We start from the raw sequence: 27,191 nt of genomic DNA, 5'->3' as shown, positions 1-27,191 counted from the left end.
ACATGTAAAAGCCGCGCTATCCCTTGACTCCCTGAGGTGGAAGCCGGGGAAGTTCTGCTCATTTTTAAAACTACTTTGTCACTCACTAGTGTACGTTCACGTGTGCACTTGTGCCCTGCAGTTTTAATTGACCTACTGCCGCGATTTATGCCGCACTGGTCTCCACGCCAAACTACCTGCTAGAACCAATTAGCGGTGCTCTGTAACAAAGAACTTGTCTACAAACGTATCTGCTGCTGCGATTGATGCCACACTGGTCCCCCCACGCCATACACTTCCCTCTCACCACCGCAGCCGAGTTGGGGCTACTGTCAGGTGGGGGGTCGCCATCTTGGACGAGGAGTGGGTCGGCAGTCTAGTGCTCACCCCTCCTGCCAATTCCCCAGTATAAAAGCCGCGCTAATTTCTTTGCCTGTCACTCACTCGCATCGAATCCCTGAGGCGGAAGCCGGGGAAGCTCTGTTTTTAAAAAACTGTCTTCACTTGTATTTGTCAATTGATTGTCACTTGTTCACTCGCGCTCTGAACTTTTAACCATCTTCTGCTGCGATTTATGCCGCACATGTAAAAGCCGCGCTATCCCTTGACTCCCTGAGGTGGAAGCCGGGGAAGTTCTGCTCATTTTTAAAACTACTTTGTCACTCACTAGTGTACGTTCACATGTGCACTTGTGCCCTGCAGTTTTAATTGACCTACTGCCGCGATTTATGCCGCACTGGTCTCCACGCCCAAACTACCCGCTAGAACCAATTAGCGGTGCTCTGTAAACAAAGAACTTGTCTACAAACTTATCTGCTGCTGGGATTGATGCCGCACTGGTCCCCCCGCGCCATACGCTTCCCTCTCACCACCGCAGCCGAGTTGGGGCTACTGTCAGGTGGGGGGTCGCCATCTTGGACGAGGAGTGGGTCGGCAGTCTAGTGCTCGCCCCTCCTGCCAATTCCCCAGTATAAAAGCTGCGCTAATTACTTTGCCTGTCACTCACTCGCATCGAATCCCTGAGGCGGAAGCCGGGGAAGCTCTGTTTTTAAAAAACTGTCTTCACTTGTATTTGTCAATTGATTGATTGTCACTTGTTCACTCGCGCTCTGTACTTTTAACCATCTTCTGCTGCGATTTATGCCGCACATGTAAAAGCTGCGCTATCCCTTGACTCCCTGAGGCGGAAGCCGGGGAAGTCTGCTCATTTCTAAAACTACTTTGTCACTCACTAGTGTACGTTCATGTGTGCACTTGTGCCCTGCAGTTTTAATTGACCTACTGCCGCGATTTATGCCGCACTGGTCTCCACGCCAAACTACCTGCTAGAACCAATTATCGGTGCTCTGTAAACAAAGAACTTGTCTACAAACGTATCTGATGCTGCGATTGATGCCGCACTGGTCCCCCCACGCCATACGCTTCCCTCTCACCACCGCAGCCGAGTTGGGGCTACTGTCAGGTGGGGGGTCGCCATCTTGGACGAGGAGTGGGTCGGCAGTCTAGTGCTCGCCCCTCCTGCCAATTCCCCAGTATAAAAGCTGCGCTAATTACTTTGCCTGTCACTCACTCGCATCGAATCCCTGAGGCGGAAGCCGGGGAAGCTCTGTTTTTAAAAAACTGTCTTCACTTGTATTTGTCAATTGATTGATTGTCACTTGTTCACTCACGCTCTGTACTTTTAACCATCTTCTGCTGCGATTTATGCCGCACATGTAAAAGCCGCGCTATCCCTTGACTCCCTGAGGCGGAAGCCGGGGAAGTTCTGCTCATTTTTAAAACTACTTTGTCACTCACTAGTGTACGTTCACGTGTGCACTTGTGCCCTGCAGTTTTAATTGACCTACTGCCGCGATTTATGCCGCACTGGTCTCCACGCCCAAACTACACGCTAGAACCAATTAGAGGTGCTCTGTAAACAAAGAACTTGTTTACAAACTTATCTGTTGCTGCGATTGATGCCGCACTGGTCCCCCCGCGCCCTACGCTTCCCTCTCACCACCGCAGCCGAGTTGGGGCTACTCTCAGGTGGGGGGTCGCCATCTTGGACGAGGAGTGGGTCGGCAGTCTAGTGCTCGCCCCTCCTTCCAATTCCCCAGTATAAAAGCTGCGCTAATTACTTTGCCTGTCACTCACTCGCATCGAATCCCTGAGGCGGAAGCCGGGGAAGCTCTGTTTTTAAAAAACTGTCTTCACTTGTATTTGTCAATTGATTGATTGTCACTTGTTCACTCGCGCTCTGTACTTTTAACCATCTTCTGCTGCGATTTATGCCGCACATGTAAAAGCCGCGCTATCCCTTGACTCCCTGAGGCGGAAGCCGGGGAAGTTCTGCTCATTTTTAAAACTACTTTGTCACTCACTAGTGTACGTTCACGTGTGCACTTGTGCCCTGCAGTTTTAATTGACCTACTGCCGCGATTTATGCCGCACTGGTCTCCACGCCCAAACTACCCGCTAGAACCAATTAGAGGTGCTCTGTAAACAAAGAACTTGTTTACAAACTTATCTGTTGCTGCGATTGATGCCGCACTGGTCCCCCCGCGCCATACGCTTCCCTCTCACCACCGCAGCCGAGATGGGGCAACTGTCAGGTGGGGGGACGCCATCTTGGACGAGGAGTGGGTCGGCAGTCTAGTGCTCCCCCCTCCCGCCAATTCCCCAGTATAAAAGCAGCGCTAATTACTTTGTCTGTCACTCACTCGCATCGAATCCCTGAGGCGGAAGCCGGGGAAGCTCTGTTTTTAAAAAACTGTCTTCACTTGTATTTGTCAATTGATTGATTGTCACTTGTTCACTTGCGCTCTGTACTTTTAACCATCTTCTGCTGTGATTTATGCCGCACATGTAAAAGCAACGCTATCCCTTCACTCCCTGAGGCGGAAGCCGGGGAAGTTCTGCTCATTTTTAAAACTACTTTGTCGCTCACTAGTGTACGTTCACGTGTGCACTTGTGCCCTGCAGTTTTAATTGACCTACTGTCGCGATTTATGCCGCACTGGTCTCCACGCCCAAACTACCCGCCAGAACCAATTAGCGATGCTCTGTAAACAAAGAACTTGTCTACAAACTTATCTGCTGCTGCGATTAATGCCGCACTGGTCCCCCCGCGCCCTACGCTTCCCTCTCACCACCGCAGCCGAGTTGGGGCTACTGTCAGGTGGGGGGTCGCCATCTTGGACAAGGAGTGGGTCCGCAGTCTAGTGCTCGCCCCTCCGGCCAATTCCCCAGTATAAATGGCCACACCCCGCAGGAAGCGCAGCGGGCGCGCAGCGGGCGCGCAGCAGGCGCGCCGGGAGCGCGCCGAAGGTGCGCCTAAGGTAAGCCCGTCTGCGCCCGTCCGCGCCAGACCGAGGCCTGGGCCCAGGCCCCCTGCATCTTCTATGTCGACACCCATCAGCTACTCACCAGAGACCCTCTGTCAACTTAGGAACCTCACCCCTGACCTTTGCCTCCATACGATCTCACCTGAAGAACGGCCATCAAAATGCGGCCAATGCACTTACAGCTTGTGGGCTTTGGGTATGGGCGGACCGGAATAACAGGCGTGGAGGCCGTATATAGTGAGCTATGTCTTGAGCTGTTTTTATTAACACACACAGATATAGTGTTTGCAGAGGTAGAGGCACCAAAGGATTGGAGAGGGAAGGTCTTTGGAAGGTAGTCGTCAGGGAGGGGCGATCCGCGATGAGCTGGCGTGGTACGTCTTCTTCTCTCCGACTTTGAGAATCCGGTGGCCCTCGGAGTTAAAGAGAGACAAAATAGGGCAGTTTAGTGCTCGACGTGGAGTACTGACCGATGACACCAACACCCGGTTTGTGATGGGACAGAGGAGAGAGTGAGGAGGGTTCGGAAGGGTCGAAGACGGAAGGGGATACAAGCGGGAAAGGGAAAGGGTGAAAGTAGTGAGGGGTACGGTGGCGGTATTCTCTATATACAGTGGCTCGGGAAGTGCGCGTATATACAGTGCTCCTAGGAGTGCTATACAGTGAGGGGATTTCTTATATACACTATGATACAAGTCGACCTGCAGTTCAGGAGACAGGGTACTCACATGCCCCGCCGCAACTCTTCTCCGAGTTGCGGCCGCTCTCCAGCCACCTCCTGGGGACTCCACCAGTCCTCGCTCCAGATCTCTTCCTCCTCGCCTCCGGTCTTCACTTCTCCTTGGCCTCCGCAATCTCCGTTCACCGCCTCCAGTTCTTGGTTTGCTGTCTCCTGCCACGAGTCCGCCGTCAAGAACTCTGTTCCTTCTCTGCGGCGTCCTTTTCCGTGTTCCGGTCCGGGATCGTAGGCGGGACTTCCGGGGTCAGCGATAGTTGCTTCCGGGTTGTCGTCGCTCGTACTCGATTCCTGCATGGAAAGAGAAAGGGGAGTATGCCGGGTTGCCAGGGACGCGGTGGGACCATCAACGGAGCCCAAGGAATCAGTACTGAGCCACCGCCCAATAGAGGTAGGGGCAGGGTCCGTTCCACATCCCTTTCCCCTAGCCGTCTTTCTACTAGAGTTTGTTGGGGGTGGGTAACGAGACAAGTAGTCGGCATTTCCCTGCTCCACCCCTTTTCTGTGCAGTGTTTTAAATCTGTAGGGTTGAAGAGTAAGGAACCATCGTAGAACACGGTCATTGTGTCCCTTGTTTCTGGCCATCCATTCTAATGGCGCATGGTCCGTATATAAAATGAATTCGCGACCATCCAGGTAATAACGAAGGCTTTCTACGGCCCATTTGATAGCCAAGGCCTCCTTCTCGATTACTGCATAATTCCGCTCCCGTGGAAAGAGTTTTCGGCTTAGGTAGAGGATTGGTCTCTCATTGCCGTCCCGGTCTTTCTGGGATAGTACGGCCCCGATACCTTGGTCTGAAGCATCCGTTTGAAGGATAAACGCCTTGGTGTAGTCGGGACTGATTAGAACGGGTTCGGAAACCAGAGACTGCTTCAGTTGGCTGAAGGCCTGTAGCAACTCCGGGGTTGGATGGGAGAGGGCCTCCTCGGCTTTCGTGGACTTCTTGAGGAGATCGGTTAAGGGAGCAGCTGTTTGAGAGAAACGGGGAATGAACCTCCTGTAGTAACCCAGGAGGCCCAGAAAAGCCCTTAATTCTTTCCGTGTTTGTGGGAAGGGGATGGACTGTATGGCATCTATCTTTTTGTTTTGGGGCCTGATGACACCCTCGCCCAGGAGGAAACCCAGATATTTTACGGTTTGTGCTGCCAGTGTGGTCTTGGAGGGATTGATGGTAAAGCCATGGCTCCCCAGCGAGGAGATGACTTTCTGTAGGTGTTGTAGATGTTGGGTCCAGGTGTCGCTATAGATGATAATATCATCCAGATACGCCCCGGCGTATTGGGAATGAGGTTGGAGGACCTGATTCATGGCCCTCTGAAAGGTGGCAGGGGCACCGTGAAGGCCAAAGGGCATCACTTTGAATTGAAACAGGCCATCCGGGGTTGAAAAGGCTGTTTTCTTTTTGTCCTCCGCGCGGAGGGGGATTTGCCAATAGCCTTTACAGAGGTCAAGGGTACTGATGAACTTAGCCTTGCCTATGCGTTCTACCATTTCATCTACCCTGGGTAACGGGTATGTATCAAAACAGGAGACTTTGTTGACCTCCCGGAAGTCTATACAAAATCGTACCGAGCCATCCGGCTTCGGTACCAAGACAATAGGGGAGTTCCAGTGACTGATGGACGGCTCAATGATGCCCATTTTTAGCATCATGTCGGTCTCCTCCTTGATCACCGTCCTTCGAGCCTCTGGAACTCGATAGGGCCGTTGTCTCACGGTTTTCCCAGGTTCGGTTTGAATACAGTGTTCTATAACCGAGGTATGGCCTGGTAAGGAGGAAAACACCTGCTGAAAGGAGGTCAAAATCGAATTACAAAAGGGGGTGGTGATGAACAGAGTGTCTGAATTGAGCAGACCACTCTTACCCAGTCCAAAGATCAGGGCTTGATCCATCACCGTTATTTATCTCACTGCCCCATCCCAGCTCAGAACATGGCTATATGCAAATCAGTCTGTCCCTGGCCCAGTGCATCATGGGAACAGGGCAGACTAAACTACCAAGCCAATTCTTTACCAGATAGGAGACAAGCTACCGGGGACCGGTTTCTGGCATTTCAGCCTCTTCGGCCCGGCTTGCTTGAATCCTGATGGTGCAATGAGCTAGGGACTCACATCTGAGTATACCCTTCCACGCTTATGGTGGACAAAAATGATTCAGAAAAGGGGGTGGTGATGAACAGAGTGTCTGAATTAATCAGACCACTCTCTTGACTGGGTGAGAGTATTCTGTTTAATTCAGAGACTCTGTCCCTCACCACCCCTTGTTGTAAATATTTTTGTCCACCCTAAGCGTGGAAGGGTATACTCAGATGTGAGTCCCTTGCTCATTGCACCATCAGGATTCAAGCAAGCCGGGCCGAAGAGGCTGAAATGCCAGAAACCGGTCCCCGGTAGCTTGTTTCCTTCCCAGTGTAAGAATTGGCTTTTGTAGTTTGGTTTGCCCTGTTCCCATCATGCACTGGGACAGGAACAGACTAATTTGCATACAGTCAGGTTCTGAAACTGGGATGGTGCAGTGAGCTAAAAAACGGTGTTGGATCTAGCCCTGATCTCTTGACTGGGTGAGAGTATTCTGTTTAATTCAGAGACTCTGTCCCTCACCACCCCTTGTTGTAAATATTTTTGTCCACCCTAAGCGTGGAAGGGTATACTCAGATGTGAGTCCCTTGCTCATTGCACCATCAGGATTCAAGCAAGCCGGGCCGAAGAGGCTGAAATGCCAGAAACCGGTCCCCGGTAGCTTGTTTCCTTCCCAGTGTAAGAATTGGCTTTTGTAGTTTGGTTTGCCCTGTTCCCATCATGCACTGGGACAGGAACAGACTAATTTGCATACAGTCAGGTTCTGAAACTGGGATGGTGCAGTGAGCTAAAAAACGGTGTTGGATCTAGCCCTGATCTCTTGACTGGGTGAGAGTATTCTGTTTAATTCAGAGACTCTGTCCCTCACCACCCCTTGTTGTAAATATTTTTGTCCACCCTAAGCGTGGAAGGGTATACTCAGATGTGAGTCCCTTGCTCATTGCACCATCAGGATTCAAGCAAGCCGGGCCGAAGAGGCTGAAATGCCAGAAACCGGTCCCCGGTAGCTTGTTTCCTTCCCAGTGTAAGAATTGGCTTTTGTAGTTTGGTTTGCCCTGTTCCCATCATGCACTGGGACAGGAACAGACTAATTTGCATACAGTCAGGTTCTGAAACTGGGATGGTGCAGTGAGCTAAAAAACGGTGTTGGATCTAGCCCTGATCTCTTGACTGGGTGAGAGTATTCTGTTTAATTCAGAGACTCTGTCCCTCACCACCCCTTGTTGTAAATATTTTTGTCCACCCTAAGCGTGGAAGGGTATACTCAGATGTGAGTCCCTTGCTCATTGCACCATCAGGATTCAAGCAAGCCGGGCCGAAGAGGCTGAAATGCCAGAAACCGGTCCCCGGTAGCTTGTTTCCTTCCCAGTGTAAGAATTGGCTTTTGTAGTTTGGTTTGCCCTGTTCCCATCATGCACTGGGACAGGAACAGACTAATTTGCATACAGTCAGGTTCTGAAACTGGGATGGTGCAGTGAGCTAAAAAACGGTGTTGGATCTAGCCCTGATCTCTTGACTGGGTGAGAGTATTCTGTTTAATTCAGAGACTCTGTCCCTCACCACCCCTTGTTGTAAATATTTTTGTCCACCCTAAGCGTGGAAGGGTATACTCAGATGTGAGTCCCTTGCTCATTGCACCATCAGGATTCAAGCAAGCCGGGCCGAAGAGGCTGAAATACCAGAAACCGGTCCCCGGTAGCTTGTTTCCTTCCCAGTGTAAGAATTGGCTTTTGTAGTTTGGTTTGCCCTGTTCCCATCATGCACTGGGACAGGAACAGACTAATTTGCATACAGTCAGGTTCTGAAACTGGGATGGTGCAGTGAGCTAAAAAACGGTGTTGGATCTAGCCCTGATCTCTTGACTGGGTGAGAGTATTCTGTTTAATTCAGAGACTCTGTCCCTCACCACCCCTTGTTGTAAATATTTTTGTCCACCCTAAGCGTGGAAGGGTATACTCAGATGTGAGTCCCTTGCTCATTGCACCATCAGGATTCAAGCAAGCCGGGCCGAAGAGGCTGAAATGCCAGAAACCGGTCCCCGGTAGCTTGTTTCCTTCCCAGTGTAAGAATTGGCTTTTGTAGTTTGGTTTGCCCTGTTCCCATCATGCACTGGGACAGGAACAGACTAATTTGCATACAGTCAGGTTCTGAAACTGGGATGGTGCAGTGAGCTAAAAAACGGTGTTGGATCTAGCCCTGATCTCTTGACTGGGTGAGAGTATTCTGTTTAATTCAGAGACTCTGTCCCTCACCACCCCTTGTTGTAAATATTTTTGTCCACCCTAAGCGTGGAAGGGTATACTCAGATGTGAGTCCCTTGCTCATTGCACCATCAGGATTCAAGCAAGCCGGGCCGAAGAGGCTGAAATGCCAGAAACCGGTCCCCGGTAGCTTGTTTCCTTCCCAGTGTAAGAATTGGCTTTTGTAGTTTGGTTTGCCCTGTTCCCATCATGCACTGGGACAGGAACAGACTAATTTGCATACAGTCAGGTTCTGAAACTGGGATGGTGCAGTGAGCTAAAAAACGGTGTTGGATCTAGCCCTGATCTCTTGACTGGGTGAGAGTATTCTGTTTAATTCAGAGACTCTGTCCCTCACCACCCCTTGTTGTAAATATTTTTGTCCACCCTAAGCGTGGAAGGGTATACTCAGATGTGAGTCCCTTGCTCATTGCACCATCAGGATTCAAGCAAGCCGGGCCGAAGAGGCTGAAATGCCAGAAACCGGTCCCCGGTAGCTTGTTTCCTTCCCAGTGTAAGAATTGGCTTTTGTAGTTTGGTTTGCCCTGTTCCCATCATGCACTGGGACAGGAACAGACTAATTTGCATACAGTCAGGTTCTGAAACTGGGATGGTGCAGTGAGCTAAAAAACGGTGTTGGATCTAGCCCTGATCTCTTGACTGGGTGAGAGTATTCTGTTTAATTCAGAGACTCTGTCCCTCACCACCCCTTGTTGTAAATATTTTTGTCCACCCTAAGCGTGGAAGGGTATACTCAGATGTGAGTCCCTTGCTCATTGCACCATCAGGATTCAAGCAAGCCGGGCCGAAGAGGCTGAAATGCCAGAAACCGGTCCCCGGTAGCTTGTTTCCTTCCCAGTGTAAGAATTGGCTTTTGTAGTTTGGTTTGCCCTGTTCCCATCATGCACTGGGACAGGAACAGACTAATTTGCATACAGTCAGGTTCTGAAACTGGGATGGTGCAGTGAGCTAAAAAACGGTGTTGGATCTAGCCCTGATCTCTTGACTGGGTGAGAGTATTCTGTTTAATTCAGAGACTCTGTCCCTCACCACCCCTTGTTGTAAATATTTTTGTCCACCCTAAGCGTGGAAGGGTATACTCAGATGTGAGTCCCTTGCTCATTGCACCATCAGGATTCAAGCAAGCCGGGCCGAAGAGGCTGAAATGCCAGAAACCGGTCCCCGGTAGCTTGTTTCCTTCCCAGTGTAAGAATTGGCTTTTGTAGTTTGGTTTGCCCTGTTCCCATCATGCACTGGGACAGGAACAGACTAATTTGCATACAGTCAGGTTCTGAAACTGGGATGGTGCAGTGAGCTAAAAAACGGTGTTGGATCTAGCCCTGATCTCTTGACTGGGTGAGAGTATTCTGTTTAATTCAGAGACTCTGTCCCTCACCACCCCTTGTTGTAAATATTTTTGTCCACCCTAAGCGTGGAAGGGTATACTCAGATGTGAGTCCCTTGCTCATTGCACCATCAGGATTCAAGCAAGCCGGGCCGAAGAGGCTGAAATGCCAGAAACCGGTCCCCGGTAGCTTGTTTCCTTCCCAGTGTAAGAATTGGCTTTTGTAGTTTGGTTTGCCCTGTTCCCATCATGCACTGGGACAGGAACAGACTAATTTGCATACAGTCAGGTTCTGAAACTGGGATGGTGCAGTGAGCTAAAAAACGGTGTTGGATCTAGCCCTGATCTCTTGACTGGGTGAGAGTATTCTGTTTAATTCAGAGACTCTGTCCCTCACCACCCCTTGTTGTAAATATTTTTGTCCACCCTAAGCGTGGAAGGGTATACTCAGATGTGAGTCCCTTGCTCATTGCACCATCAGGATTCAAGCAAGCCGGGCCGAAGAGGCTGAAATGCCAGAAACCGGTCCCCGGTAGCTTGTTTCCTTCCCAGTGTAAGAATTGGCTTTTGTAGTTTGGTTTGCCCTGTTCCCATCATGCACTGGGACAGGAACAGACTAATTTGCATACAGTCAGGTTCTGAAACTGGGATGGTGCAGTGAGCTAAAAAACGGTGTTGGATCTAGCCCTGATCTCTTGACTGGGTGAGAGTATTCTGTTTAATTCAGAGACTCTGTCCCTCACCACCCCTTGTTGTAAATATGAAAGGAGGTCAAGGCAGTACGGAGATCTTCTTTTTGGGGCTCCCGTAAGTCGGGATCAAAACAGACCTCATAAGGGAGGACTGTTGGTGTAGCAAGACCGGACAGAACAGGACGGGGTCCTTCCCATCGTTTTAGAAGATTTATGTGGTAAATCTGGGTAACCCCTCGTTGAGAATCCAACTCAATTTCATAGGTCACAGGGGTTACCTGACGTAGGACTTCAAAAGGGCCCTGCCACTGACCCAGTAGTTTATGGTCTGAGGATGGCAGAAGGAGAAGTACCAGATCACCTGGGTTAAATGAACGAGACCTGGTTCCCTTGTCATATTGACGTTTTTGAGAAGCCTGGGCTGTTAACAGGTTCTGACGCACAATCTCTCGTATTTGTCCTAAGTGGGTTTTTAGGTTAGCAACATATTCTGGGAGGGGTTTGGTGCGATCAGGTTCGGCCTCCCAGGCTTCTTTTGCCATGTCCAACAGGGTTCGGGGAGCCCTCCCATATAAAAGTTCGTAGGGGGAGAAACCTGTACTACTTTGGACCTTGCATCGGATTGCAAACAAGGCTAGGGGCAGCATCTCTTCCCACCTTTTGCTTTCGAGGGCCAGCAGTTTCTTAAGTGTAGTCTTTAGGGTGGCATTATATCGTTCGACTAGGCCATCGGTCTGGGGGTGATAAGCCGAGGTCCTTATCTGTTTTACACCAAGCTGTGAACATACCTGTTTCATAAGGGAGGAGACAAAGGGGGTCCCTTGATCCGTTAGGATCTCTCGGGGAAAACCTACTCGGGAAAATATGGAAATAAGTGCTTTTGCAATGTTCTGGGTGGTAGGCTGTTTTAAGGCCACTGCTTCTGGAAAACGAGTGGCATAGTCTACCAAAACCAGGGCGTATCGACAGCCACTTCTGGAAGGAAGCAGAGGACCTATAAGATCCATGCCAACCCGACTAAAAGGAATGTCTATGAGGGGCATAGGCTGGAGGGGTACCCGGGGAGGGCGATATCTGCTATTTTTCTGGCACACGGGACATTCTTGACAGTATCGTTTTATCTGCTGATAGACCCCCGGCCAATAGAACCGGTCGAGGATGGATTGTCCCGTTTTTACGTCACCAAAATGTCCCCCTAGTAGGTGGCTGTGGGCTAGGAACAATACTTTCTCCTGAAAGGGACCAGGGATTAACAACTGCGAAGCTTGCTGAGGGCTGCCCTTCCTGTATAATAGTCCATTCCGCTTATAGAAGTAGGGACCTACTTGAAGAGGGTCTTCATTGTCCAGAGCCCGGTTCCAGGCATTCTGTAACATGGGATCTTCTTGTTGAGCCGCCCGGAACTCCCTATCAGATTCCCAAGGATGGTCGTTCACTTGAACTGGATACGCGGTGGTGTGATTTCTTTTCTCCTTCTTCTTTTGGCTCTTGGTTTTGTACGGTCTGATCGGTAGGGTTGCATCATTACTGGTTTGGGGAAATGGTGCTTCTGCCCACCACTTCTCAAGGGAATCGGTTGTTTTCTGGAGGAGATGAGGAAGTCCGCTATAGTCACTGCCCAGTATTATTTGTTCTGGTAAATTGGGTACTAAGCCTACGTTCAGAAGGCTTCCTTGGTCTGCATGATGTTGTACCCGCACCCTAGCAGTGGGATAAGTCTTGGTGTCGCCGTGTACGCACTGGATGGCGACTGTACCGGTCACTGGTCCTATGTGAGTGGGTAGTTCCTGAGGGCGCAACACACTTTGTCGGCAACCGGAATCAGCCAGAGCGTATAATGGTTGACCGTCTATTCTCACCGGACAGTGAAAACGAGGGGGTTCCCTCTCCGGGGTGTCACATACCAGATTCCTAACCAGCCCCACCTCCATGGGTTCCTCTCTCTGGGGGCAAACTCTGGCGATGTGCCCATAACCCCCACAATGGTAGCATTGGGGCCCGGGGTTCGGTGGTCGTGGTAGGACGGGGTAAGGAAACAGGGGAGTAGGTTCTGGTTTTCTCGGTAGTGGAGGTCTTTGGGCTCGGATGTGATTGGGGTGATGACCTCGGGTTGGGTGCTCCTCCTTTATCCTCTGAGTCTCCTGGGCACGATTGAAAGCGCTGGCGATTTCCACGGCCGTATCTAGCGTTAGGCGGGCGTGCTGTCGTACCCACTTCTGCGTGGAGGGGTGCAAGGAAGCCAAAAATTGTTCCAGATATATTTTAGCCAATATATCGTCCTTGGAGGATGTGGCGGGTTTTAGCCAACGATTAGCCAAATCCTGGATACGGAAGGAAAGAGCTCTGGGGTTTTCTTGTGGCCCTTCTTTCACTTGTCTGAGGCGTATCCTATATGTTTCGTCATCGATTCCTAGCCGCTCCAGAATGCATGCCTTTATATCAGCATACGGGGTCTGCCCCTGGACGTTGGCCTGCTGGTAGGCCGCCTGTAACTCCCCAGTAAGCAAAGGACCCAAATAGTGACCCCAGCGGTCGGCTGGCCAAGCAGCAGCGTGGGCCAGGCGTTCAAAGTTTGTAAAGAAAAAGTCCGGGTCTTCGCCTGGAACATACTTTTGAAGCACCACCGATGGAAGGGAAGTAACGGGCCTCTGTTGTCCCAACACGTCAGTGAGTTTTCCTAGGGCCTGGTCTTGGGCCGTACCTTGACCTTTCAGGACATCGTGTAATTGCCCACGATCCTCTTCGGCAGTCTTTAGGAATTGTTCCATGAGCTTTCCCATCTGCTCCTGGGATTCGGCCAACTTCTTTACTGCAGCCTCCATGCTTCCGGTGTATCCCACTTCTGACACCACCTGTGGGCTTTGGGTATGGGCGGACCGGAATAACAGGCGTGGAGGCCGTATATAGTGAGCTATGTCTTGAGCTGTTTTTATTAACACACACAGATATAGTGTTTGCAGAGGTAGAGGCACCAAAGGATTGGAGAGGGAAGGTCTTTGGAAGGTAGTCGTCAGGGAGGGGCGATCCGCGATGAGCTGGCGTGGTACGTCTTCTTCTCTCCGACTTTGAGAATCCGGTGGCCCTCGGAGTTAAAGAGAGACAAAATAGGGCAGTTTAGTGCTCGACGTGGAGTACTGACCGATGACACCAACACCCGGTTTGTGATGGGACAGAGGAGAGAGTGAGGAGGGTTCGGAAGGGTCGAAGACGGAAGGGGATACAAGCGGGAAAGGGAAAGGGTGAAAGTAGTGAGGGGTACGGTGGCGGTATTCTCTATATACAGTGGCTCGGGAAGTGCGCGTATATACAGTGCTCCTAGGAGTGCTATACAGTGAGGGGATTTCTTATATACACTATGATACAAGTCGACCTGCAGTTCAGGAGACAGGGTACTCACATGCCCCGCCGCAACTCTTCTCCGAGTTGCGGCCGCTCTCCAGCCACCTCCTGGGGACTCCACCAGTCCTCGCTCCAGATCTCTTCCTCCTCGCCTCCGGTCTTCACTTCTCCTTGGCCTCCGCAATCTCCGTTCACCGCCTCCAGTTCTTGGTTTGCTGTCTCCTGCCACGAGTCCGCCGTCAAGAACTCTGTTCCTTCTCTGCGGCGTCCTTTTCCGTGTTCCGGTCCGGGATCGTAGGCGGGACTTCCGGGGTCAGCGATAGTTGCTTCCGGGTTGTCGTCGCTCGTACTCGATTCCTGCATGGAAAGAGAAAGGGGAGTATGCCGGGTTGCCAGGGACGCGGTGGGACCATCAACGGAGCCCAAGGAATCAGTACTGAGCCACCGCCCAATAGAGGTAGGGGCAGGGTCCGTTCCACACAGCTTTACTCCTCACACCCTCCCAAAAATACAGTGGATTAAAATGGCCCTGCTTATTTGCAGATCGCTCCCCAAACACAGTACTGAGATCACCCTACTCCTGCTAGAAACAGACATTGAGGTGCTGTTCCTCACTGAAACCTGGATCAATCCAGCATCAGATCCCAACATAGTTCAAGCTCTACCCCCGGGGTACCTAATCAAACACCACGATAGACCATCTGGTACAGGGGGTGGCATTGCAATCATTTTTAAGACCCACCTTTTTAGCCAGTTCAAAGACAGCCCGATGCAGGACTGCGAAAACATCCGCTTTTCCATCCATCTTTCCCCGGTAAAAACTCTCTCAGGAATGCTGATCTACCGTCCTCCGGGACCACTTGGGCAGTTCTCTAACTCCCTTGTGGAAACAATCACATCTCTTGCCTGTCTCTCCCCCAACTTCACTGTCTTAGGTGACCTCAATATTCACTTCGACGATCCAGAAAATAAAACAGCAGAGGACCTCAAAGAAGAACTAGCCGCTCTCAACCTCGCCCTGAAAAACCACTACCCCACACATATCAAGAGCCATCTCTTGGACCCCATCTTCTCATATATCTCCGAACTAACAGAAAATGAGTCCCTCCCCATCCCTTGGTCAGATCACCACCGTATACCTCTAAAATACCCCATCTCGACCGAAGCCACTATCAGACCGCCACCAGAAGCCCCTTCCCGCCCGTGGCAAAAATTAGATATAGATGCCTGGACCAGCAGACTGGCAGCCTCTACTCCCACTCTCGATCCAGACCCATCCTTAGCAGACAATCAAATTCGTTCCTGGATTGAAGAGTCTCTAGATTCAGTCCTCCCCAATAAACCCCTCCCTAGCAAGAGGGGATTATTTAAATCACCCTGGTTCACTCCTGAACTGCGCGTACTAAGAAAATACTGTGAAAAGCTAGAACGCCTCTGGAGGAAAGACTGGGCCTCAAAGAGCAGAGACGATTACAAATTGGCTATGGAACGCTACAAAACATGTATAAAAGAAACCCAAGCCGCCTTCTTTGAAGGAAAAATACTAGCCGCAGCAAACTCTTCCAAAGAAACCTACTGTATCGTTCGGTCACTAATGAAACTCCCCGAACCCCAGCCTATCGCTGATCCTTCAGGTACCAGATGTACCCAACTAGCTGAGTTCTTTTCCTCCAAAATCCACAAGAACCTAGAAACCTTCCCCACCCAGAACCCCCTGCTAAACCTACCACTTCTGCCCATACCCCCAGACGCACCCCACCTCGACGCCTTCTCCCCGGTATCCACGGAGATCTTTGTTGCCACCCTTAAACTAGTGAAGAGTGGCTCACCCACTGACCCCGCCCCCATGAACAAAGTCAAATTGGTCACCCCCACAGTGTCCCCCCTACTTACTAGTCTTATTAACGCTTCCCTCACTCAAGGTATTGTCCCCACTAACTGGAAAAGAGCGATAGTACGCGCACTCCTAAAGAAATCCCATCTCGACCCCTGGGACCCATCCAATTTCAGACCGATCTCTCTCCTCCCAGGCATCAGCAAAGTGGCTGAAAAGATTGTGAATCAACAACTCTCCACTTTTCTGGAGTCCAACAATCTCCTCTGCCACTCACAGACAGGGTTCAGACCAGGGCAGGGCACCGACACCGCCCTCCTGGCCGTAATCGAAGAAGCGAGATCCATCTTAGACGCAGGGGGATCAGTGGCAGTGATCCTCCTGGACCTGAGCGCCTCCTTCGATACGGTGGACCACACCATCCTCATCCACCATCTTAACAAGGCAGGAGTCACTGGTACCGCCCTGGCCTGGCTCAAATCATTTTTGGTACACAGGACCTTCGAGGTGGCCGACAGTCACAACCACTCTAAAGCTCTCCCCCTTCAGTGTGGAGTCCCCCAGGGATCTTCTCTGAGCCCCACACTTTTTAACGTTTATATGGCCCCACTAGACGACATTGTTTCACCTTTTGGCATAAAGGTGGTCATGTACGCCGACGACACCCAACTAGTTGTCGCCATTAACCAATCAACCCAGTGCATGGAGAACCTGGTCTCCTGCCTTCAGAACATATCAAAATGGATGTGTGACTCCCGCCTCAAACTCAATGGAGAGAAGTCGGAGATCATGCTACTGGGCGACCCACGCAAACTTCCCACATCTCTATCCTGGCCGCCCAACATGGGCACCACCCACACCAAAAAAGGAAATTAAGAGCCTGGGCATCTGGTTAGACCAAGACCTCAGCTTCAGAGTCCAAGCAAGAAAAACCGCCGGCACTTGCTTCGGCCTCATGCGAACAACCAGTAAAATCCTCTCCCTGATCCCCCCCCCCAGTCCAGGAAAATCCTAATCCAGGGCCTTGTCATCTCAAGACTGGACTACGGAAACGCCCTGTACCTAAGTGCCCCAGTATCAGTCATCAACAAACTGCAACACGTCCAGAATGCCGAGGCAAGACTCCTCACGGGGACCAAACCAAGATGCTCTGCTAAACCTGCCCTCAAATCACTACACTGGCTCCCAATACAGGAGCGGATCACCTTTAAAACCTTGTGTATCTCGCACAAAATTCTTCATGGCAGAGGCCCCCCCATATTGAGACCCTTCTTTAAACCTCACAAATCTACTAGACAGTTGAGATCAGACACTCTCTCCCTGGCCAGTGTCCCCAGAATTAGAAGAGCGCGCACCGGAGGACGCCTCTTCTCATACAACGCCCCAAAACTATGGAATGCCCTACCCCTCACCATCCGGAAAGAAACCAACCTGCTGCCTTTCCACAGGCTATTGAAGACCTGGCTTTTCCCCTAATAATCTTTGCCCCTATTAAATCTAACCCTAGGGACCTTGCAGGTTGAGCCACAGCGCTGGGACGCCTCCGGGTAGCTACGCGCTCTATAAATCCGATTCAAATCAAATCAAATCAAATCAAATTTGTGCCAGTGGTTTCCGATGGTCTGCACAGGCACTTAATTATCAGCTCCAGAGCTTGTGACTGTCTACCACAAGTGGCGCTGTCTGGCTAATTTAGGGATGACCACAACAACAGTTAATTATTCAATCAACATACATAAAAAAATTACTACTACCTGCCGCCCAAGCCATTCTTATAGCTTCACGGGCCTGAAATAGTCCGAATTGTCAGACTTGTAGACTTGTAGGACAGTGATGATTAGTAGTTGTGTTTTTACTATCACTGGCAGCATAGTAGGGATAATGGGTGGTGCAAGTAGCAGTGGTCTCCTGATGAGAGCCCTGTCACTTATTTTTTTACACATTAAGCACTGGAGTAAGGCATGGTTTAGGGGATATGATCGGCATTAGGGCTACAGCTGGTATAGAGGTGAAAAAGTTAGTTTTAGGATTAGAGAAAAACGATTGATTAGATTGAGGTTACCTAATTGGTAGGAGATGTACACGGTAATAATCAACATTTCAACTGCTACTTTGTGTATTTCATCTAGAAATATATTTTAATCATGATGTGTTTGCATCTACTTTTTTGCCTCTGTATTTCTATTTTCTAATTTTTCGGTGGGGATTTTTACATACATTTTTCTTTTTACAGTATTATAGCGTGACTGTTACATTTCTGTAAACTCGTCATCCTCTTTCCCTTTGACTCCCTGCCTGTCCTGCCAAGGTATTTGGGCCTCTCCCGTTGTTCCCTTCCTTTGACCTGTGGTTTATTTGCAATCAGTTCAGAATTCCCGACCTCATTTTTTAGATGAATAAGCTTAATCTATGTCTGTATGTTAACCATTAACAGTTATAACATTCAGTGCGTCGCACAAATGCAGCGACTGCTTATCTCATGTTCGAATGAATGCACAAATGTGCAGATTGTTTTTTTTTTGTAAAAGAAAAAAACATTTAATACGAGGAAATATTATGGGTTGCTTAACTACCTGCAGATAAGCGCAGCTCATTATGGTTCCGTTGATAAAAAATGTAATACATGAGCTTGCTGGCAGGGCTGAGGTCTTGCCTGTAATATTGGCCAGGCCATGTAATAAAAGGAACAAACAATGATAAAGCAGCGCCCTCTAGTGACAAGTGAAAGTTTGTTTTTGACGCATTAAACTTATGGAAACAATTTTACTCGAGACCACATGTGGATAGGTATAAACCTTTAAAAAGCTAATGGTCTAAAAAAAGATGTCGATAACATTTCTAGTCCAATGAATAGTGGTACATTATGGGAAGATGTTTTAACCCTATCTATTGAAAAACTTTGTCTGTGGCACTCCGTATGATGCAAAATTAACTTTAGTATAAATAATGAATTTATGTGTTACTGCATTCCGATTCGGAATTTCAGAATTGTAATAATTGTTATTGTTTAATGCTTGAAAACGAATAAACATAATTAAATGGAGATGAAATGTACAATGTCATCTTCTACGATCCAAAAGACATTGAAGCTATGTAATTTTAGCACCGCTTTCAAATGCCTTAAATTATGCTTTTTTAACAAAATTCATCAGGCACTTGCAGAGAAGCATCCCTGTTCTGAAAGGCTTTACACACATGTATTGTATCTGCCTTTCTAGAACTCGCTAAGAAATTATTATTCGTTAAAATCGATAATCATGAATAAAACGGTAATAACACAGCTGAGTGTGTAGGATTACACTTTCTTTTCGGTCTGTTAATTTAACGTTAAATTACTTTTAAGAGATGTCAATGATACGAAGCACTATACTGTAGTCTTTCTTTTATGCTGGATTACCACCCTGCTTCACCGTTAGTCTTCTCTCTATGCCCATGATTTAATTTCTCCCTGTCCTCTTACTTTTTAGTTCGACTAACCGAAACTAAAACGAAAAAAAAATAGTATTCATTGTTTGAACTGCAAGAATCACCCATTTCCTGTCGGCAGTGGAACAACCTCGAAAGTTAAACCCGCATTTATCGTTTCTTTAGACGTGTGAGTGGGTAAGTAGTGCTATTACAAGATGGCGTCTTATTAGGTAGGTTCAAGTATAGAAGCAATGTGGGATCATGCACGAGATTTAATGGTCCTTCTTTGAGATGACAGTTGTAGTTCTTCTATGACTCGGTGTTAGAAGTGCCTTTCCAATATGGCGTCCGTACTGAAACCTAGCATTCTCCTCTGTTGGAGGTGACAGTTTAGTTGCTGCCGTTTGTCCCGCGGGCTTTAACTGACAAGCACAATTTTCGTGGCAGCTCTCCCATGAGACTGCGGGATGGCCCTGCTTCTCCGGTTGGCGGTTCTGCGCCCGAGGAGGCTTCTGCGGGGCCTGTCCCCAGGACTCCAGCGTTGCTGTCTCTTATCTACAGGCAGGACCAGAAATCAGGGGGCGGGGATCATAGAGGTAAATAAGGGGCATCCCTGAGCGGTGAACTAAGCTGTGACTTTTGTTTACTCACTTTTATTGATGTTCTGAAGAACTTATTTGGATTATCGTGTTCAGTTTTCTGCACCACACCTTACGTAAGGTGCGCCTTTTGGGAGACTACCCCTGAGGAGTTTTTGACCCACACTTGGGACAATGTGCCAAGTTCAGAAGATGTTTAACTGTGAGCATTTGTGTATTGATTAATTTATGTATTATTTAATGCGATTTTATATAGCGCAAACTTTACCCTAAGGTGGCAGAGCGCATTACTAAACGACCAGTTACATTACATAAGGACTTAAGAGTACATGAGTTACATAAAAGATACAAGCATAAAAACTCTAAATTCACATAAGGATGGTAGTAATTACAAAAGTCTTCCACAGATCCTAGTGGTTAGTTACATATCAACAAGTTGCAGATTCACTCGAGGAAAGATACAAACAGATAAGCTCTAAAATCACATAAGAATGGTAGTAAGTACATAAGTCTACTACAAGTACTAGTGGTTAGAGTTACATATATACAAATTGCAGATTTGCTTGAGGTTACATTTTAATAATCTAGATCTGAGATCTAGTGCTGCAGGATTGCTCAGAGTTCCGGGCTTCAAATTGGTGACCAGAGGTGGGAAAGCAGCCATGGTATTGGGAACCAAGTACTGGAATCGCATGCCTAAGGAACTCAGAGCAATGGAACAGGAGGGGCAGTTTAGAAAGGCTTTGAAGACTTGGTTCTTTGGAATGCCTGCTGCCTGGATCTAGTTTAAATCTTATTCTATGCAATTGATCCTTGTGATTTACAGCGCCAGGACACTCCGTTAGGAGTGACAGATGCGCTATATAAGATCTACTTTTCATTTAATTTAATTTCATAAAAGTTGAAGCGGTAATGGTTGGATAAATAAAAATTTACAAAGCATGATCGTAATGCATTGCTTGGGATGGGGGCCTCCTCACCGTTCCTGTATCTGGCGAGTCATGAGATTGAGGGAAACATGAGGGGTCATTCCTTGAGTCAGCAGGCAGCAAGGAAAGGGGGACTCCTCATCGGTCCAGTATCTGGTGAGGTGTACTCTTGAGGGAGGAGGGGAGGAGGAGAGCCGGCACATCAGCGGTATCGAGCCACGGGGGATTGAAAGTAGGGAGCAATTGCAGGCTCGCCTCCTGTTTTCGTTGTTCTTTTTGGTATTTTTTGCTCTCTCCAAAGTGCGACTTCTCCCCGTCTGGCGCTGTAGTTTACTTGACTCCTCTTCCGGCACCATGCTTTAGCAGCATGCAGCACCAGAGGAGCATTCAGGAGATATAGTTTGCATAAAGCACAATAGGATAATTTTTTGCCCCCAGCTTGGGGCGAGCAGAGTGGCGACCAGGCAGGCAGGCAGTGTTTTGGCATTGACTGGCCCCTTTTCTCTCTGAGCTAGCCACGGGACAGACTTCTAGAGCAGCCAGATGGCCTCTCTCACCTTGGTCAGCACTTGACCAGCGGGGCTCGGAGTGTCGAGGAGCCCAGTGATTGATCTGAGTGGGTGTGGGAGAACTCTAGGGGGGGGTACTGATTCAGCCTCTGAGGCTCTGCGTGTAACAGCTTCCCTTATCCATCAGTGGTTGGAAAGGGAAGTGCTCTGGGTAGGGCCAAATGTCCGTGCTACAGTGTCCGCCGCCACAGCTGTATATGTGGAGAGTCATGGGGGGATTCTATCAAGTCTCTGGGCCCCCCCTCCCCAAGTATTCTGCAGGGAGGGGGCACCTCCCTCGCAAAAAATGTACCAATGTGGCTGCCAGTGCAGTCTGGACAGTCTCCGCGATCAGAGTGGGGCCACCTTCTTGGCTCCGTTGTGAGTGTAGGAGCCAGGATGATCAGCGGTACCCCGGCTCTGCGTCTCACTCCTGGAGGGCTTTACGTGTATCGCTGGTGTCTTCGATATATCGGCACACCTCTCCTGTGGAAGCGGGGAGGTGATGGCTGCTAGGTGAGGCCAAGGAGATCAGGGTCAGCGAGGAGCTCAGTCAGTCTATGGCCATATTTCGTTGTTTGTGTTGGTAGCATCCATGCCAACAATTTCAAAGAGGAAAGTGGCAGATTTAAAACAAAATAATTGGGAGAATGTATCGCCCTCATTGAATTCTATTAAAGCAGAGGCAATTTCAGACGATAGACAGCTAAAATAAAGCCATTTTGACATCAAAAATGTGACTCTCCCGCCAGACCTGGGTCTGTTGGCATGAATGATTGGTAGATGAATGGCAGGCTAAATGAATCATTTAGAGGTTTAATTGAGGATTATGTGGATGGACGAAGGTATGGATGGAGAAGGATAATTGTGTGGATAGATGAATGAGCATGAATTAATAGGAGTTATAGCGAATATATAACGAGGTGTATCACAAATGGGGTTATTAATTTGGGTTGGTGGGACTTCTGTCAACTCAATAAACCAACTCTGGTTCACACACAGTGATTCTTTGCTCGACCCCCTGCTAGCTATGGCATGAGCAACAGTCAGTCCAGAGAGAAGTGTGCTTAATTAATCATACATGCCAATAGACCCGATTCAGGTGGGAGACTCCCAATTTTTAAGCCAAAATGCCTTTATTCTGGCTTTCTGTTGCAGAGAATATTTACTTGAGACCACGCATAAATTGTTGGAGACACGTTTATTGTCTCTTAAGTAACAGGAGCCTAGGACCAGGTCTCTGAACGTCAATAATACATAGAACAACAACTGTGCATCTTGTGACACAACTCGAGATGCCCAGCTGCAATGCCTATTTCCACACCACCCTTCCCCTTATACAAATGACAACAAAATGCACTATGCAACATCTTAACATACCAGTTTAACATGCACATATTTCAGAACATCACTCAATGGTGCAGGAATATTACAACAAACCCTTCATGCAGTACTGATATTTGCACTGTTATCCCCATAAGTAGACAGCCCGTACAAACTGACCCTGAAGTTGACCCAACCCAAGAACTCTACAAGGAGTCATCATTGACACTGTAACTAGTTGCCTCTGTCAGCAAACCACTCCCTCCGTAACTAGAAGCTGAAGGTGTACACTCGGGGCCAACTTCAAACCAGCTTGCATTGTCCATTTGTTCAGAATATCTCACAAAACCTTTTTCGTTCGTTTTTTTCTTTTATTCCGCCTGTTCAGATTACATTTTGACCAGACTCCTCCTGCTCACCACCATCTTCCTCTAACAGAATGGCACCCTTGGATACCTTCAAAACCCTTACGGGAAGGGTAAACTTGGAATCTCCTTTCTTCACTCTATTGTTTTACAAAAATAATAATAACCCAGTCACCAATTCTGGACTCAACATCCTTGGTACGATGTTTGCTGGTAAAATAACCTTCCATGACACTCTGTTTTCTTTGAGCCACTTCCTTGACACTTGCAGTATCATCGGACCCAAAAAGATCCTTGACCCAATCAGGGCATATAGTACATTTAAGCAACCTTTTATGTAGTAACTTGAGAGGAGACGATCCAGTCACACTATATGGAGTCATTATGTCATTCCACTTCGTCCTCCTTTAAGAATTTTGCCACATTGACCCCAGACGACAATGCAGTTTGCTCACCCTCTTTAAAAAGTCTGCCCTTTGTCTCCTGATATCACCTTCCAGGAAATGAGGTTAAGTTTGAAAACTAGCACAAATTGATTCAATGCCCACATAATGTATGCTTCCTGGGCTTTCTAGAACTTTTGGAGGGCCTGAGCATAAAATCTTCCTTGAACAATGGCTGATGACCACAGAGTTGGCGGGCTATACCTGAGTTCTTCCAGGTGGAGATGGCAGATCGTCTGCCTGGTTGGCCATCTTTGCCAGGTGTCCTGCCAAGGCCTGTAATTGCGAAGTTACTTAATTGCATGGACAGAGACTTGATTTTGCAGTTGCTATGTAGTGGTCAAGCAGCACCTCCGGGAACTGGGATTGAAGTATGCCCTTCTCTTTCCTGCTAAGCTCAAGGTAATAGGCGGAGACTCAACTCACTTTTTCTTGACACCTGGCAACGCTTTGACCTGGCTAGATTCTAAAGGCCTGGTAAGCCTGGCACCTGAGGGCCAGGAGGCTGGCGAGTGGCTTATTCCCTGGCTGAGGCGCTGCAATGAGGGGGAACTCGGAGCCGTTCCTCCGCGGTGCAAGCGGCCAAGGAGCAATCAGAGGAGGTGTCTCACCATGGCCAGAACTCTTTTGAAGCCTTGAGATCGGGCCACATATCAGACACTGGGTCGGGCACTAATGGCTCTTTGGCCTCTGCAGAGGAGGACTCCAGGGGGCCGGCGCTGATGAAATGATTGGCAGATGACTTGATGTGAAGAGTTAGGTCTGGTCTGCGTTCTTTGAGGCAGGTGGTGGGTGGGGGGATGCCTGTCACCGATCCTCGGGGGTTCCTTGGGGCGGCCCCCTGTGTGGACACCAGAAACCCGGAACTTTGATGAGGGCCTGTGTTCCCGTGAGCACTGACCTTTGGCTGACAACGTTACCACTAACCACTGAATAGGATATGTTATCTACTTGTTCTTTTACGGCTGTTGTTTATTTGTTGACTGGGTGTTTGATGGAGTAACAGTCTGGGAGGGGGGGTTGCACTTGATGTTTTTGCCTCTTTATTGTTACACAGTTGGAGTCTAGATTGCCGATCTTTGTGGCTTGGCACTGTCCTAGATCAGGTATTTGCCTGGGGTTGGGGCACTTTTAGGGTGTGCGCTCGCTGGCGTAGGGCTGGATAAATAATAAGGGAAGTGCTGCATTCCTAATTGCTGACTTACACAATGGGTACACCTGCTAGTGAAATTGCTTGCACTATAATTTGCTGAAGTGGAACGTGAGGGGCATGGCAGCTCCAGCTAAGCGGTGTTAGATTCATGCTTACCTTAGATACCGCCATGCGCACATGGCCTTTTTGCAGGAGACACATCCCACCCAGCTGGAGTTACAGAAAGTGCACATGAAATGGAGGAGACAAGTTTTTCTCACAATGACCTCAGTGTAAGCATGGTGGTCCCATTCGTGGGGCATACATACCGAGTCGACACATGGGTAGATATGTGGTGCTGGAAGGCTAACTGGATGGCACTCGCATTGCACTGATTGTAGTTCACGCTCCTAACACTAACCATTCTGCTTTTCTGGGTCTCCTGAATCTGCCCCTCTTCAGGTACCCACACGCCCCTTGTATTTGTGGGGCTAACTTTTTCTGTGTGCCTTATGTTGCCCGGGACTGCTCCAACCCTCCGCTCAATGATACCCTGTGTATCGGGGCATCGCAATCCTTCTGAGAATGGATGGAAAGCAGGAGATTGATATGTGGGCATTGCATCATCATGACACCAGTGAGTACTTGTTGTTCCCCGGTACATGACTTACACACTATGCACAATCTTTTCCTCTGCTGTGAGCCACTAGGCACGCAGATCACTAGGAAAGAGTCCCACGGACCACTGCCTACCCTTAAAAAATGTAAATTCAAGATTTCCTTTTTTTCTAAAGTAACAGAGATACTTTGACGGCAGACTGCTGTTTCTGCACCTCACATCAGTTTCAATTGTATCAGGTTCCTTGCGCAACAAGCGCTTGTACCAGCTGTCAGGTGATGCCTCTGTAAATCAGATCCTAAGCAAATAGAGGGGTTGGGCGTGTGTAAGGTGATAAAGTCCAAGAAGCCAATATTAAGCTTTTCAAATGAGTCTTTATTCTCAATCAGTTAGTTCTCACAAAATTGTTGATTTCACGGTCAGCCAACGCGTTTTTCTCATGACGAGTACTTCGTCAGGGCTTAGTAGGCGAGTATCTTTTTGTTGAAGTTAGAGGTATATGTTGAGAATTATCGCACTCCACAAGTATACTGGGTGCAGTGTAGCCTTGGTCCAATGTGGCCTTTCATATTGAAATTGAAAAAGTAATTCCTCAATCAAGTCGGTGTTCCCGGCAATTCCTCTGGAAGCACTCAGGATATCGCAGGGCCACAGTCGGCCTCATTAACAAATCTCAGATTGGAAATTCTCTTGCCAGAATGAGCGAGGCTGTGTGATAATTCTCAACGTATACCTCTAACTTCAACGTAAAGATACTCGCCTACTAAGCCCTGACGAAGTTCTCATCATGAGAACAAAAAGCGTTGGCTGACCATGAAATCACCAATTTTGTGAGAACTAACTGATTTGAAAATAAAGACACATTTAAAAAACGTAATATTGGCTTCTTGGATTTCATCACCTGACTCACCACCAACCCCTCTATTTCCTTTTCAGGTCTCGCCTGAGCCAGCATATGCGTTGCTCTGGCGAGACATATAGTGATTGGGCTTTCAAAAGTGCTACCACAGCTTTTAGGTGGCCTGGAGCGTGTGGATGCACGCACAATGACGAGCAGAGGCGCCATCTGGCTTTCCTCTCTCGTCATGGTGCACACACATCGCACACCACTCCCAGCCTGCTTTCACTTTTGCCGTAGGGTGCTTTTTAAAAAATTTCTTTTAGTGCGCGTGCGCACACAACTCCCTGGGTTGTTTATTCCGGGACCCCTGTCCGGCTTGGCCTCCCAGGTTCCAGCAATCTTTCACTGTCAGCAGATGCCACTTTCACGGCCGCATCACTTTCACGGCCGCACAGCCAATGCTTGTTCTACTTTTCCCATGCCGTAAAATTGAATAATTCATGGGATACGATTTGTTTTTGTTATTCACAAGCTGGCCCGGCGTCATTGAACGAGGAGTGCCTTGTGCACAGAGCCATTTGTGATTTCCACTTCCTGCCTAATTTTCCCTCATTGGCCCATGCCGAGTAGGTACTTCAGCGTTTCCATCCCCTTTCTCCTGCTGCTACGGGTGCCTCTTTAATTGCTGTTGTTTGTTTCTTTCTCACATAATTTGTGCCACCTATTGTGACTTTGCTCAGGAGCAGCTGAGTTTGAAACACTCTTAACTCTGCTTCTAGAAATCTTTTCGTTCAGTTGCCAATGTCCCTCTACGTCATCCCTACCCTCCTCCCCAGGTTAATATTTATTTCAGTCTCTTGTTATTTTGCACGTGGTGCGAGTTCTGGTGACTTATTTGAACGTCTCCAAAATGTATCTGGCAATAGCGTTTCATACCGAGATTCCAATTTAATTATAAAATATTAAATAATGATGTAATTGTCCATTTTAATGACCATGCCAACAAACTTCAGTTCCAAACAGAGCTGGTTTTTATTTCACTTGATCAGTGGCATCCTTTCATCAAAGTCACATAGCATTTAAAAGTAATGCCATGCCAATGACGTCACAGGAAGTGACATCACATAACCATTTTTAAAGAATCAACTGCTAAATATTTTGGGCTGCAGTATGTACATTTTAATTTCCTAACTGGCACAACCACTCATTTTTCAAAAGTAGGAACATCTAAATTAGCATTTAAAAAAATCATTTGTCAGACTCAACAAATTGCAGTGCTTATAAAGCAGCTTCAGGCTTTGCCAACCCCATGGCCGTATACCTTCACAGACTTTCACATCATCCGTGAGCACATACCCTTAAACACGAGCTCAGGCGTGCAAGCTAACATACATACACACACACACAGTCG

At 48.4% G+C, this 27,191-nt stretch overlaps 1 protein-coding gene across 1 annotated transcript in view; it reads left to right on the top strand.

Moving 5' to 3' along the window:
• The first annotated feature begins 19,294 nt into the window (after positions 1 to 19,294).
• The window catches only part of SPG7 (SPG7 matrix AAA peptidase subunit, paraplegin), a 263,297-nt gene continuing 255,400 nt past the window's right edge, over positions 19,295 to 27,191 (top strand). Inside the window, exon 1 of the mRNA XM_086945796.1 lies at positions 19,295 to 19,577. Within this exon, the coding sequence (XP_086801922.1) occupies positions 19,449 to 19,577 (129 nt within the window). The 5' untranslated portion in view covers positions 19,295 to 19,448. The remainder of the gene's footprint in view (positions 19,578 to 27,191) is intronic.

Source organism: Lissotriton vulgaris, chromosome 12 (assembly GCF_964263255.1).
Source record: "Lissotriton vulgaris chromosome 12, aLisVul1.2, whole genome shotgun sequence".
NCBI lineage: Eukaryota > Metazoa > Chordata > Amphibia > Caudata > Salamandridae > Lissotriton > Lissotriton vulgaris.
This window is presented reverse-complemented; position numbering and strand designations above follow the sequence as displayed.